At 50.0% G+C, this 14,745-nt stretch overlaps 1 protein-coding gene across 6 annotated transcripts in view; it reads right to left on the bottom strand.

Annotated features, from left to right (window-relative positions):
- Positions 1–14,745, bottom strand: part of NPHP4 (nephrocystin 4) — a 129,458-nt gene that overhangs the window by 110,400 nt on the left and 4,313 nt on the right. For all 6 annotated transcript variants that reach the window (XM_044769552.2, XM_044769553.2, XM_044769551.2 and 3 more), the window contains 2 exons: positions 13,314–13,486; positions 5,965–6,117 (listed from right to left, as the gene is read on the bottom strand). In XM_044769552.2, coding sequence (XP_044625487.2) covers positions 5,965–6,117; positions 13,314–13,448 — 288 coding nt within the window. In that variant the 5' untranslated portion in view covers positions 13,449–13,486. The remainder of the gene's footprint in view (positions 1–5,964; positions 6,118–13,313; positions 13,487–14,745) is intronic.

Genomic DNA, 14,745 nt, shown 5'->3' with positions numbered 1-14,745 from the left:
AATCCCGATGGCACTCAGCTGAGCAAAACCTGCAAAGAAGCCCTTCCGTCTAAGGACATTAATTAACACCACGCAGGACACTGTGAGAGGAAAATCCTCTGCCTCCACGGAAGTGGCACGAGGAAACGTTGGAGTTGAGCCCATCAAATGACCTGCAAGAGACAGAAGAGGGGCTCTCACTCGCCCCCCACCACACTCCCCCATCTCCACCTGACAAGTCTCCTCCCTGACAGGACAAACAGATTAATAAATCACTGAAATGCTCCTGTCTGAATGCCTTCATCTTCAAAAACACAGACACCATCTGGCCTCGGGCCGAGATTCCATTTCTCACCCATGACAGAACCGAGATTGGGCCTCTGATGATGCGCCTTTATGGAGAGGTTGCAGCCATGTGTTCCCAACCACACTGCCACTCCACCCAACCCAGTGACATGCAGCTCTTAGTCCCAAGCAGAAGATGAGGTTGGGTGACAAGGCCAGAGAAGAGGAGAGCAGAAATTAAACCAGTACCTTCCAAAGAACTCTTTTAAAATAAACCTTTAATAGAATATCTTCAGGAAGGGAAATAATTCACAAATACTTCCTGCAGGTTCTACCTGCCCGCTCCCCCTCCCACCGGAGGCTAGAGCGGTTTCCAGTACACCACCCCCGTGAGACCACTGCTCCAAGCACAGTGGACTCTGCTGAGCAACCCTCGCCTCTGGGAAATGCAAAATCTCTAATTCCAAACTCAGAGGCATCCACTCATCCAGGCTTTGGCCCACCATTATGTGATGCAAAATAACACAACAATGGAGACAGCCCCCCACCAAGAGAATTACGCAACCCAAAATGTCAGTGGTGCCAAGTCTAAGAAACCACAATCTAAAGTGGCAATGTGACCTTCAACCTCGGCTGAAATGGTTACACACTATCTGATCCATCTGGGTGTGCCCAGCTCCTACAGAGAGCCTGGCACACAGCAGACGCCCAACCAGTGTTTGTGGAATGAATACCTACTGCTTACTGGGTGCCTGTTCGTGAAAAACATATGATTTAATACTCCCATGACCCTTATGAGTCGCATCCTGTTATCCCTCCTGCACAGATGAGTGAATTGGTTTACATAACTGGCCAAAAACCCCACAGGAATAAGTGACAGAGCAGGACTTTAGCCCCCATTCATCTTACATCAAGTCCCACACCCACAGCCAAAGCCAGTCCCGCTCCAGCCTAAAGAACAACTCCTTGACGTACTTAGGAAAGTCAGTCGGTCCAGCTACACCCTCCCGCAGTCTACTGCTGTGAACACACAGTGACATAAGGTGACAAACGTGAAGCTCCCCACTATCCCCACATGGCAGGCAGTTAAGTCACCACAGACTAAACCCCAACTCCGGAGACGTCACAGAGGGATGCTATTTCTCCCTCTAGAAACACTTCTGTCAGCCCCCACTTCTGGCTCAGAGTCGCTGGGAGTGGCTTCTGTTGAGCCAGAGAGGAAAGAGGCCGTCCTCGGAGGGCACGGCTCAGGCCAGACAGACTCTCTGCGGAAGCAGCCCTCTGGAAATGAAGCTGGTTCACACTGTGGCTGTGATTACTGACACGGAGGGCAGCGCGGAGACGGAGGGAGAGGCGGCAGGGCTGTGCCACAGCCAGGGCAAGTGACCAGTCGAGTCGTTTGGAAGGGCTTCTGGGAGCTTCACTGGGATTACACTGATATTCCTTGACAGCATCCACTTTTAAAGGGGAAATTACATCGGTGTCATCACTCTGATGAATAAGAAAATTCAAGAGTCGGTTTCTCATGGCAGTGTTACAGAAGTGGAAAAAACCCAACCATCTATTCTCTTGAGGGCAGTTGGTTTACCTACTCCAGCCATGTCCCACACAAGGACACTTCGGCCAACGATAGACTGCATATACAACAGGGGTCCCACAAAATTAGCACCACACAGCCTAGGTGTCCAGTGGGCTGTACCATCTGGGTTTGCGTAAGAGTGTTCCATGATGTTCACGCAAGGACGAAACCACCTAAGGATGCATTTCTCAGAACGTATCCCCGTCATTCCTTAAGCCACACGTGACTGTACTTTAGCGATACCGGGGGCTGAGGGCCCCCTGGTCTGGATGTCTATGGAGAGCCACCAGGATCCCTCCCAGTCACTCTCATAAAATAAATAAAGGAGGAAAAATGAGCCTGTCATTGAAAGGCTGAGTGTGGTTAGTTAAGGAAAGAATTTAAGAGAGAAATATGTTCATCACAAAAAGAAAATGTAGAAACTGCATGGTACTTTGGCCTCCCACATTATTTTTTAAAAGATACTTTTTGAGGTACTGAATGAATTATTAGCCATCTCAGTGGAAGGGAAGGGCAATTCCTCGACATAGGGGAAGGTCTCGAAGGAAAGCACAGCATCCTGAGCTCTGAGCTGAGAGGTCTGGGAGCTGGCCACCTGGGCTCCCCAAGCAGAGCGCCCGGAGGCTGGGACCGAGAGGGGAATCTGAGCCCAGGCAAGGAATTCATCGTTTACAGGAAAAAAAAAACCAGCTTGGGCTCAAGGTGAGACTTTTTTCCAAGGCTTTTTTTCAGGACATTGTTTGCAAAGAAATGATACAGCATCTTCCTTCTGGGCTACGTATTCCACCAACAGCTCAATAAAAACCAAGAGCACACCAGGCTGATCCATCGATCCATGTTCAGTCTGGACAGCCACGCTGGCTCCAAGTATGGTTCCCTGCTCCTGGCAGCTTGCGATCTCTAACCAGATCACCCCCAAGCCACTGCTGATTGGAAAACCAGAAAAAATTGGTAATTGCCAGAAAACACAGGCAATTAGTAAAATCAGAAAAAAAAACCTTCACCAAATTTCAGAATCACCTCTTAAAAGGGCAAATTGTATTTAGCTCTATTTCCACAGGTGTGGAAGCAGAGCAATTAGTCAGCACGATGCAACCACATAAGCAGACCCTCCTGCTTATTAACGCCAGCATGGGAACGCTCACATTTCAACTGCACGGGTGCATGTAAACATGTAAGGTATGTAGGCACATGCACGCACAAGCACACATGGTGAAGGAGGAGTCTCCTTAGTAACTAAACTGGAACAAAACCTCTTTTTCCGTAGTCTGAACGTCAAGGAAACGAGAGAAAAGTGCTGGGCGTGGAGGATGCTGCTGAATGGCTCATGAGGACAGAACTCATTCCTGGGGCATCACTGGCCTCTGCTGCTCGCCGTGGGCATAGCAGCTGGAGAACAGCAGCTTCCCTGAGCATTTCGTGGTGTCGCCTCCCAACCAAGAACACAGTTCACCCCACACCAACCCTGCTGCATTCTCCACTTCAGTAACCCCAACACTAAAGGGTACAGATTTTCCCTGAAACTGTAACGCCTGTGGTCCTCACTCACCCACTGTCCCCTGTCCCCATGCCCAGCTCAGCAGAAGACAAATGGTGAGAGAGGCCGAGGCTGAGCTGGAGCAGTGCTCAGCTCCCACAGGCTCAGAATACGAGACGAAATCTGTTTTCCTAACTCGGACCTGAACTGTGAGCTGAGAGGGCCCTTGATACACAGCTTCCAAGATGCAGCGACATCTGAAGAGTCACTCAACATGCACAGCAGCACAAGCCCTCCGGGGGTGCAAACACTGAACCCGGAACAAGCCCAGGAGGAGCAGCAGCTCTGGAAGCTGTTTCTTATGGCTTCACCTCCACTCGCGGGGATCACTGTAATGGAGTGAATCAGGGGGGTGACAGCCCCCGCTCCGGCCCGGGGCCTGCTGGGATCCTGACTGCCGCTGCTACAGGGACGGGTGCCGGCCACTCTGAAAGCTAAACAAGAGGAAGGACGCGGAGGAGCGAGCTCATCTCAGAAGCTCAGTGCCTGCAAAGCACTCCTGTGTTGATTTCAGAGCATAACCCCACCCCTCGAGACTCTTCCAAGTGGAAACCGCAGGGCCCCGCTGACACCTGGGGTTAAAAGAAGGCCAGAGAACAGGGCTGTGGTCAACGTGCAGGCCATGAGCCAGCCTCACCAGGCCCAACTGCTCTCGCCCACTCTCACAGCCTCGTGAGCTCCTGGATTACTCTGTACAGAGGGGACATCATAATACCAACATCCAGAGGAGGATGGCAGAACGAAATAACGTAAATGTGCTTCAGAATGAACACCTGGCCCAGGGTGACTGCCCAACAGAGGACAGCTATGTCACCACCCCCTTCATTATTCACTGACTGTCACAATACCAGCTTCCTTGGGCCTGACTGTACAAGCAAGAAAGATGCGAACAGCCTGGGTGTCAACAACCACAGGGCCCCAGACGCTCCTGATGAACCACTTCCTGCCCTGTTAAGGGCATGGGGCGATTTGCTGCCTGTCCTGAAACAGTGCTGTAAGGGGCTGCCCACGGCTGCACATGTGATCTACAACACAAAACCTTTGTCTCTGACATGGCCGGCCGGACAGACCTTTAAGCGGCATTTGCACAAGCTGTTTGACAACCTTAACATCAGACACATTTTTAGTCCCCACGACACACATTTTACCAAGGCTTTATTTAATCGCCTGACCTCTGGGGGCATTATCTCCCTCTACTACTGTGTTAAGTAAGGGCACCAGTCAGAATCAACCCCCGCCAAGACACACAGCCCTGACGCTGGGTGATGGCCAAATGCAGCAAGCAGCACATACATGCTCAGCCAGACCCCGGTGGCTTCACGCCTGTGGCCAGGGCAGTCCCCCGCAGAAAAGGCGTGCCTCGGGCTGTGGTTACACACAGCGACGTCTCCAAGGACAGCTATGGTCACCGCCACCACCTTCGCTATTCACCGTACTGTCACAATACTGGGCTTCCTTGGGCCTGACTCTGTACACAGGTGAAAGATAAATCCACATGGTACGGATCCTCTGCATCCCTGTGACCGTCACCTGCAGGAGTCCAGTCACGCAGACCTGCTGCCTCTGGAAGCTGCCACTCCAGCTCAGGAGTGCAGCAGCGAAGCCACACAAATGACCTCTACAACACCTCCTGCTCTTGGAGTAAAACCCCAGCGTCCCCAAGAAGGCCCTGCCCAGCCACCTCAGCCAGCCACCCTCTGCTGTGCCAGCCCCTCCCTAACCCAGCCACCTTTGCCTGCCTTACGCCCGGGCACTGTCGTCCTGCCCTTCACGGCTCAGGCGGCAGCTCCACAGCGATGCCCTCCTTCACCCTAGCAGGTGTCCCCGTTCTTCTCCAGGACAGCAGCTATTGGTCTCCTTCCGAGAACTCACCACACCTGCAGTGACTCTGTTACCTGCTTTTGTGTGTCACCCCAAAGACCGTAAGTTCTATAAGGTGAGCACCATGCCCCTCTCGTTCACCATCATCTCCCTGGTGCCCAGCACAACGACTGGCAGACAGAGGGGCTGAATAAACATTTGTGGGATTGGTGCACTGAACAAAGACGGAAATCACCTAGCTGCAGGGCGGCCATATGCAGAGCTACATGGGCAAAATCATGTTATCAACCAAGGCCAACGCAACCACCCAGCCTGCAGACACAAGGCCTAGGGGGAGTCCAGGCTCTGGCCCCCTGACCTGGGCAAGTCACCTTCCTTCTAAGTCTCAACTTGCTCATCTTAAAAAACAAGAAGGAAAATAAAAAGAAAGAAGAGTGAGGAGGAAGGGGAGGGGAGGAAAAGTCGGGGTTCAGATGAGATCTATAACTTCCCAACTTTGTTCCAAGAACCCGAAGGCTCTTTGAAGGTGACGAGGCCCCACATGCCCAACCTGCTGCAACCAGAGCAGTGCAGGCTCAGCTGTCGGGACATCTGGCTTCCACATAAGATTCTGTTTGGAAAGAAGCTGCCACACGGCTAAGAGGAGCCTTGCAATGACGGGGTCTGCTGCTCAGGGGCGTTCCTAGGTCTGAGATGCACGGTTGCGTCCCAAGCTCAGAGTGAACCCCCACGCCCAGGGGCCCCGCCCGCCATCATGGCCCACCTCGTTGAAGACGATCCTGGACGGCTGCCTTGAGAGCTGCTCAGCGGGCCTCACTGTAGTCTTCAACGTCCTCCCGAAGAAGTGTCGGTAGGTGACATCAAAGAGAGACACGCGCAGATGGCATCCCACCTCCGACAGCACCTCCAGCACTCCCTAGGAGACAGAAGGGAATGGGCCCAAAGGGTCTCAACATCACGAGCCATCCCACAGGTGCTAACCAACCATCCTGGTAGAACTGGCCCATTCGGCATCCATCCTCTGGTTTAAGTATCAATTTCCTTTCTCTCTCCCATGGCCAGTGGTCCCTGGTGAGGTTATGAGTGAGTCAAAGTGCATGACCCTCCCCTGGCCAATCAGAGCACTGAAGTCCCCAGGCACAGACATGGGCTTAAGACTCACCCAGAGCCAATGAGACACAAGAGGTCGGGGCTGGGGAGAGAGACGCACCTGATACCATGGGGAGCCAAAAGAGAACAAGTCCAGGTGACAGCACATGAGACTCTGGATCAAGCCACACCTGAAGCTTATGCTATGTATTTGTCTGTCATGTGAGTTAATAAATTACATGTAGCTTAAGCTATTTTGCATGGGGTTTTTTAAAATCATTTACAACCAAATGAGTCCTTCCTGATATAACAACAAACTCTAAATCCTCAACTTGCTAGAATTACTTTGGGGTGGTATCGGCAAAGGAAAAGCAGATCTTTGAGGACTGAGAAGTCATGGCTACAAATATGGACAAAACGAGCAGACTATAAAGACACGCCCTTTCCCCAGAGCTGTAGCCCCACAGTGAGCTCTGCCCAGGCCATCAGCGCTTCGGTTACTGGTGCCATGGCAATGGCACAGCTCTGACTGTCTGCCCACACGACCAGGAGTTCTCTGCTCTCCTTTCACGCATTCATTTAATAAACATTAATTAAGCATCTATTCTGTAGACCTACTCTGTGCCAGACAATGTTCCAGGCACTAGAGACAACAGGGAACAAAACAGACAAAATCTCTGCCTTTGGACTCCCATGAAAGAAAATAAAACCAAGTGAGGAGACGGGGCATCTGCTATTTTAACAGGACGGCCGGGGAAGGTGCTCTGAGAGATGTTTGAACTGAGCACTAAGGGAGGGTAGGAACCAAGAGTGCATGTAAGGAGAGCGAACCAAGGGGGAAGGAGCAGGAAACTAAAGGCCTGGGCAGGACAGAGCGGGTGCTCGGGGACCAGTGAGACAGCGTCCCAACTGTACTGAACTGCATTCACTAAGGTTTGTTACTTTCTGTGTTCTTGATGCTCTGGCATCTGGGGCCTCACTGAGGGGTAGACTGTCCCCCAGGGCCAGCTAATTGCTAGAGACGGTAAATGACCTGCCTTCCAGGACATCTTAATATACAACCAATCCAGAGTCCAGACCCCCACCAGCCCCTCCATCTGGCTCTTACTCCAGGAGGCAATATTCCCCTGCCCGGATCATCCCAGTGCCAGAACTAGGCAACTAGGGGCAGTCCCTATACCCCAGAGGCAGCTGAAATCACTCGAACTGGCCAGTTCTAAACGCGGTCCCCTGCCGGCCCCACCTGGCCCATTCCCTCTCCTAGGAAGGCTCTGCCCGCACTCTCCCCTCACCCCCCTGCCTCCTGACCGCCGGGCTGCTTTCCCATGTGGCCCTGCGTGGCGTGACGTGCCCCTCCTCTCAGGAACCACAGGTGACAAACTGTCTTTTCATTGATAATCGTCTCCTGCTCTTTTGGCCTCACCAGATCTGGACAAAAACAAAATCCCGGGTACATTTTAATAGAGAACGTGCACATGACAGCAGCAAGGCGTGAGGGGCGGAGAGGGGGGAGCAAGAGCCGAGAAGCGCGGGAGCAGCTCCCGCAGGCCTCGCAGACAGGACGGAAGCCGGGGGACAGGCTGAGCAGATGCCACACGCTGATTCAGGACTCTAAGAAAACCGCCCCATGCGAGGTGACGGCTGAGTCAACTCGACTGGGGACCCTCTCAGAGCGGACACATACAGCAAATCAGCAGGCTGTACAGTAGCTTCCAATTTTGTCAATCATATCTCAATAAAGCTGAAAAAAAAGAAAGAAGAGAACCACTCCAGCTACCACGCGGATACCAGGAGGGGGCAGGAGGGAAGCCAGGGCATCAGGGGGCTGCTGCCACCACCTGAGGTTGTGCATGGTGATGGGAAGGGGGCACACTGGGGGGTGTCTGAGGGAAGAGCTGAGTGACCACTGTGATGGGTCAGACGTGGATGATGAGGAAAGAGCAGCAGGGAGGACAGGGAGCCTGGCTGCCCGGTTTGCCCAGGCCTCCCTGGGTCGGGCAGCGTGAGTCCCACATACTAGTGAGGACTATGACAGCACGTTTGCCATATGGGGCAACTGGAGAAAGGAGGTGTGGAGTGTGGTCGACGAGAAGACAGCAGACAGGCCTGGGGAGGCTTCGAGCCCAGCATCAATCATCCCCACTCACTCCCGCTCACTCGGCTCCAGAGCCCCGCCTCACACCACCACTGCCTCTCTGCCCACCGCCCCTTTCCCCGGTCCTCGGTCCTCCCGGCCACCCCAGCCACACTGCCTCCCTGGTGACCCTCACGCGTGCTGCTCCCTCCCTTGCTCGCATCAGGGGCCCGGACAGGGAGGCCTTCCCTGACCACTGCCATCTGGGCCACCATCCTCTGACCCTGCTAATCCCCTAGAGCTGTCAGCATACACGCTGACGTCTGTCGCCCCAACTAGAATGTAGTTCCAGGAGAACAAGAGCCTAGAATATTCTCTTCCCTGCCCTATCCTTAGGGCCTGGACAAGATTTTGCACATGTAGGTACTCGGTGTGGACACCTCCCCTCACTGCTGCACCCACCCAGGGCTCCACCATTGGCCCCCTCCTCCCCCTCCGCACCCCCCTCTCTTCTTGGGGGAGGTAACCACCAGCCAGGCCCTGCTAACTCCCAAATCTCTCTTGCTGGCTTGGACGTCTCCCCAGAACTCAGACCCTAAGCACCCTGCGCCTCTGTGCTACTGTGTCCCCAGTTCTACTCAGGTAAGTTTCTAGATCCATCTCCCCTCACTGGACTGAGAGCTCCGTGAAGACAGAATATGGGGCAGTCACCTTTGTGTCCCCTGCACAGTTTCAAACACATAACAGGTGCCCAATAAACATCAAATTCCAAAGAAAAGAAATGCAATCAACGTTCATGGTAAAATGAAACTACACAAAAAAGGGAAACGGAATACTATGAAAAACATAGTAAAATTACTAACAAAGTGCCTCAAGTTCAAAAGAAGCCTGTTATATTTTTAGCGGACACCTCTCACAGGGAAGCCTGCTGCCATCTAAAGCTGCCAATTCCCAAAATAAATAAAATTGCACAAACGTGAGAGACTATCCAAATTCAACTTTTTTTAATGTTTCCTACTTGATCTTTTAAATCCTATCTTTTCACTGATTTTTGTACTTAAAACCGACTTTGCATTCCCGCAATAAACCCCACCTGATCATGATACACTATCCTCTACACAAACTGCTGCATCTGATGTCCTAATCTTATAAGGATTTTTGTGTTAATACTCATGTGGGTTATCATCTGAACTTTTCTTGTAGTGTCCTTGCCTAGTTTGGGTATCAGAGTTATGGTGGTCTCAAAAAAGACCAGTTGGAAAGCGTTCCCTCCTCTTCTATTTTCTGAGTTTGTCTAGAATTGGTCTTATTTCTTCCTTTAATATTTTATAAAATTCAACAGTGAAGTCATGTAAGTCTGGAGTTTTCTTTCTAGCAAGGTTTTTAATTATTAATTCATTTTCTTTAATAAATACAGGGCTATTTAGATTTTCTATTTCTTCTAGTGTCACTTTTGATAAGTTGTGCATTTAAAGAAATTTGTCCATTTTATCTGTTATTACATTTATTGGCACCTAAGTTATTCATAAGGTCCCTTGATTATCTCTTTAATGTCTGCAGGATATGTAGAAATGCTCCTTCTTTCCTTCCTAATATTGGCGATCTGTGTTCTCTCTCCTCATCATCAGTCTTAGTAGGGGTTTATCAATATTATTAATCTTTTCAAAGAACTAACTCCTAGCTTTGTTGATTTTCCCTATTATTTGCCCTTTACTTTACTGATTTATGCCCATATATTTACTATTTCTTTCTTCTATTTTAAGTTTAATCTGTTCTTTTTACCTAGATTCTTAAAGAGGAAGCAGAGGTCATTGATTTTTATAATATAGTCATATAAAGTCATAAGTTTCCCTCAAAAGACTGCAGTAGCTGTATCCCAAATTTTGATATGTTCTCCCATCATTCAATTCAAATTATTTGCTAATTTCTCTATGAATTCCTCTGTGACCCATGGGTTAGCCAGCAGTGTATTGTTTAATTTCCTACTATTTGAGGATTTTCTAGGTATCTTATTGTTATTGATTTCTAATTTAATAACATTAGTCAATGAACATATTCTTTATAATTTCAATCCTTTTAAATGGACAGAGACATCTCTATGGCCCAGCAAACGGTCAGTCTCAGTGAATGCTCCATGCGCACTTGAGAAGGACGTGCATTCTATTTGTTGGGTGTAGTATTTTAGAGATGACAAGTCAAGGTGGTTGATGGCGTTGTTCAGATCTTCCAAAACCTTCTTTTTTTGGGCTGTCTATCAATCATCGAGAGGAGAGTTAAAAGTCCCCGTTATGATGGTAAATCTGAACGCAGTCCCCTTTAGCTCTACACAATTTTGCTTCATGCGTATGGAAGCCACATTACTGGGTGCTGTGCACAAAGGAGCTATCACAGCAGCCTGTGATGCTTTGAAAGGCTGGCTCACAGGCTGACCCTTGGCTGGACTCTGGGAACTTACATTTCCAGAAGGTCCCTACCAGCCTCATAAGAATGGCTCACTGTGCCTAAACTGTACGAAACTCTTTATGCTGAACACCTGCTTTCCTTCTGGGAATCTGGAATTCTGGTACATGTTACGCAAAGGATGCCTATGTGACCAGTCCAAAAAAATACGCTGAGCTTTTTCAGAGAGCCTGGGCACTGAGTCTCTAACTCAGATTCCTTGGTTGGCAGCATTTCACAAGTGTCATCACAGCTCCTTGCTGGGGGAATCAAGTGTCCTGTGGGATCCACCAGCAGAGGGCACTTGGAAGCTGCGCCCATTTCCCCCAGGCATCCTCCCACATGCCTTTTCCCTTGGCTGATCTTGCTCTGTATCTTTGTGCTGTAATAAATCCTTCCTGTGAAGATGACTATATGCTGAGTCATGCTGAGCCGCCCAGTGAGTCATCAAACCCGGGGGTGGTGCCACCTGTGGGCCTGATACAGGTGCACACACATTTAGGACTGCCTGTCATATTTTCTGGATTACCATCACCGTTATGAAATGTCCCTTCATCTCTGGTAATGCCCTCTCCTTGAACTCTACTTTGTCTGATATTAGGATAGCCACAAAGCTTTCTTATGCTTGGTGTTTACAAGGTGCATCTTTTTTCCATCCTTTTACTTTCATACATACAATTTGAAGACACTGAGTTTATGTCTTTATGTTTAAAGTGTGCTTTTTTACAAACAACCTATAATTGGGTGTTAAATGATAACTTTGCTGGGGCGGGGGGGGGGGGGGTGGTGAGGAAGACTGGCCCTGAGCTAACATCTGTGCCAATCTTCCTCTATTTTGTATGTGGGATGCCGCCACGGCATGGCTTGATGAGCGGTGTGTAGGTCCACACCTGGGATCCGAACCCTGGACCACTGAAGCAGAGTGCTCAAACTTAACCACTACACCACCAGGCCAGTCCATTAACTGATAGCTTTTAACATATGATTTTGGATCAGGAATTCCACTTGTAGGAATTATTCTACAGACATATGTGTACATGGGGAAAAATTATGGAAATGAAGTTATTCACTGTAGCAGTGGCTGTAAAAGCAAATTACAGGAAAACGTCTAAGTGTTCACCAATAAGGGCCTGGGTAAATAAACGATAGTTCATCCACACAAAGAAATACCATGCTGTCTTAAGAAAGAATTTCTTCATGTAATGACATGAACAATCTATAAAACTTATTGTTAAGAATATTTTTTAAAGCAAGATAATACAAGTATATTTATTTGTTGTATTTGCTTAGAGTTTCTGGAAAGCTGTACAAAAAACAGGTAACCTTGGCTGTATCTAGGGTGGGACACTGGGCGCCTTGGGGACACCATGGGATGACACAATTCCCTCGGGTACCTTTGTGAATTCTGAACTATAGAAATTACCTTTTTAAAAATAAGTAAATAAAATAGAAAATAAATAAAATTTCCTTTGTAAAAGTCCTAGGAAAGAAGAAACTGCTGTCTGCTATCTTGAGAGCTCCTGAAGGCAGGGGCTGCTGGAGCTGGTCAACCTCGGCTGGCATCCCGCTGGCCAGCTAGAGCTGGGTCACCCCAGGGAACTGACTTCACTTCTCTTGGGCTGTTTGCTCCTCTGTAAAATGGGGGTAATGGTGGCACCTGCCTCATAGGGCTGTCATGAGGATGAAGTGAATTAATACAAGGAAAGTGCCAAGAAGCAAAGTTGTACAAGCAGCAGCTACCACAGCACCCAGCTCAAGGGCAAACACCCAGCGGGTGCTCCATCAAGGTGTGGAACGGAGCTTTGCAGGATGTGAGCCATTTATAAGAGAAAGTTATTCACAGACCAGCGCTCCAACAACTTTGAATGCATGGAGAATCGCTCTACCAGCTGCGGAGGAGGACAGTCTTGGTAAGCCAAACCCTCTAAGAGGCATGTGTCCACAATGGCAGGCCTGGATCCTTCCTGTGCATCCTCACGGGCCACCGGGCCTCACTAAGACACTCCAATTACATGGCTGTTCTGTTAGCAGTACAGAAGCACCAGCTTCTCCAGCAGGTTCCCTGCCACCTGAACGGCACAGATGGACGCAGAGCCACAGAGCCAGGGCCTGAGCGTGCAAATGGCTGTGGTCCATCCAAGCACAGGGCTTCTGCCAGGATGCCCAGAGCTCTGCCTCTGCAGTTCCCACTGCCAGGGTGAAGCAGGCTGTGCTGAGGCGTGCACAAGGCCACCTCTTACAAACAACCTGGCTCAGAAATAACCCAGGAAATCAGATTACCTGGGTTTTTAAATTGCCCCACTGTGGGCAGAAAGAAACCTTTACCCAGGGTCAGAAGTGCTGACCGAGTCACTGAATCACATCCTCTCTTTGCTGATGGGCCACTTTGCCTCCTGCCAAGGCCCAAGGTAATGGGTACAGTGGTGAGACTCAAGTAAGTGGAAATCAATATCATCTCAGCTGAGCGCAGTAACAACGTGCATTTGACAATAAATAGCAAATTTCTTTACCTGCTTAATTAGCGGACCATCGAGCCACTTCAGGACACACTGAAATGCTGTTGACTCCCTTAAAGGCTGACGTGCTCTCTGTGGGTGGGGAGGTACCAGCACGTTTTGATCAAAAATCCCGTGCCAGTCATTCATCGTGCCAGTCTGAGGGTCACTTGGGCCTGTAGGATTACCTGTACCATTCGTGTTCAAATAAACAAAAAAGTTACAAGGGCCACTGTGCTCAGAGCAATTCTCAAAGCTTCCTACCTTCCACTGAACCCCAGAGGAACCACCATCCCCAAAACCCACACTCTGCAATCCTACCCTCCAAACCCCAGTGCAGTAGACTGGCACCCATGCTGCCTTCCCCTAGTAAACGTGCCCATCTCGCTCCAGAGAACCTCTACCCCTCCTCTCAGGAACCAACCAGAGCACAAGTACCCTGGCCTCAGTGACTGGTTCAGGGTTGGGGACATGCAGGGCCACTTTGTGCAGTTGTGGAGGTTGAGCAGTACACAAGGGCACCAGGCCATGGGAGCAGCTACCTATAAAAAAGCAGGCAGTGCAAAAGCAAGAGCAAGGAAAGGGTTGGGAGGTCATCAGTAGAGCCCTGGCTCACGGGGACACTAACACAGTCACCCCAGGACAGCTCAGTGCTGTGAACAGTTCCTTGTGACCTAAGCTCGTTTGGGAGCAATTTTGAGTGCTACAGGCTGCTTGGAGGCCTGGCTGTCTAAGGACGTTATCTGCCTTCCAGCCAGACAGGGATCTGAGCTGCACTAGACTCTTCTGCTGACACAGAACCTCGGCTTTGATACGAAGCTGAGCTCTGTACACTAAAACGACAGGCGAGGAGAAAAAGCAGCGGGTTTGGTCTTCTAAGATAGCAGCTCTCTGTGGTCCCGAATCCCGTAAGTTCCCCAGGGTTGTCAAGGGTTCCACAAGGTCAAAGCCGTTTTCCTCGTCAGCTGACATAGGCCTTGCTCCCTGTGTTGGCACCTGCTCCGATGGAGCAAAGGCAGTGGTGGGCGAAGCCGCTGGTGGCTCGGCCTGCCCCGGACCCAGGCACCACAGCCTCCCAGCCATCCCACGCCCTCACTTCTTGCAGTAAAAAATACATCAGCTGCACTTAAGAATGCCCTTGATAATGCCGTTTTAACTTGCTTACATCTCGACCCTTGAGTGTAGGCATATTCAGCATTCTCTGGTGAAATGGGAAACACACAAAATCACCTGCTGCAAAATGCAGGACAACGGTCACTCCCATGAGCCTGGGTGGCTGTCTGGGCTGCAAGCTGAACCAGCTGCTCTTCCAGTCAACAACGCCATTTTTACTAAAAAGAATGGCTGAGACAGGCCATGCTTATTCAGACTTGTACCTGGTAGATTTTCTCTCCAACAAACGAAATGAGCCCCTCACTGAAACACCGTAATAAAAATCAAGCTTTTG

Source organism: Equus asinus, chromosome 5 (genome assembly GCF_041296235.1).
Source record: "Equus asinus isolate D_3611 breed Donkey chromosome 5, EquAss-T2T_v2, whole genome shotgun sequence".
NCBI lineage: Eukaryota > Metazoa > Chordata > Mammalia > Perissodactyla > Equidae > Equus > Equus asinus.
This window is presented reverse-complemented; position numbering and strand designations above follow the sequence as displayed.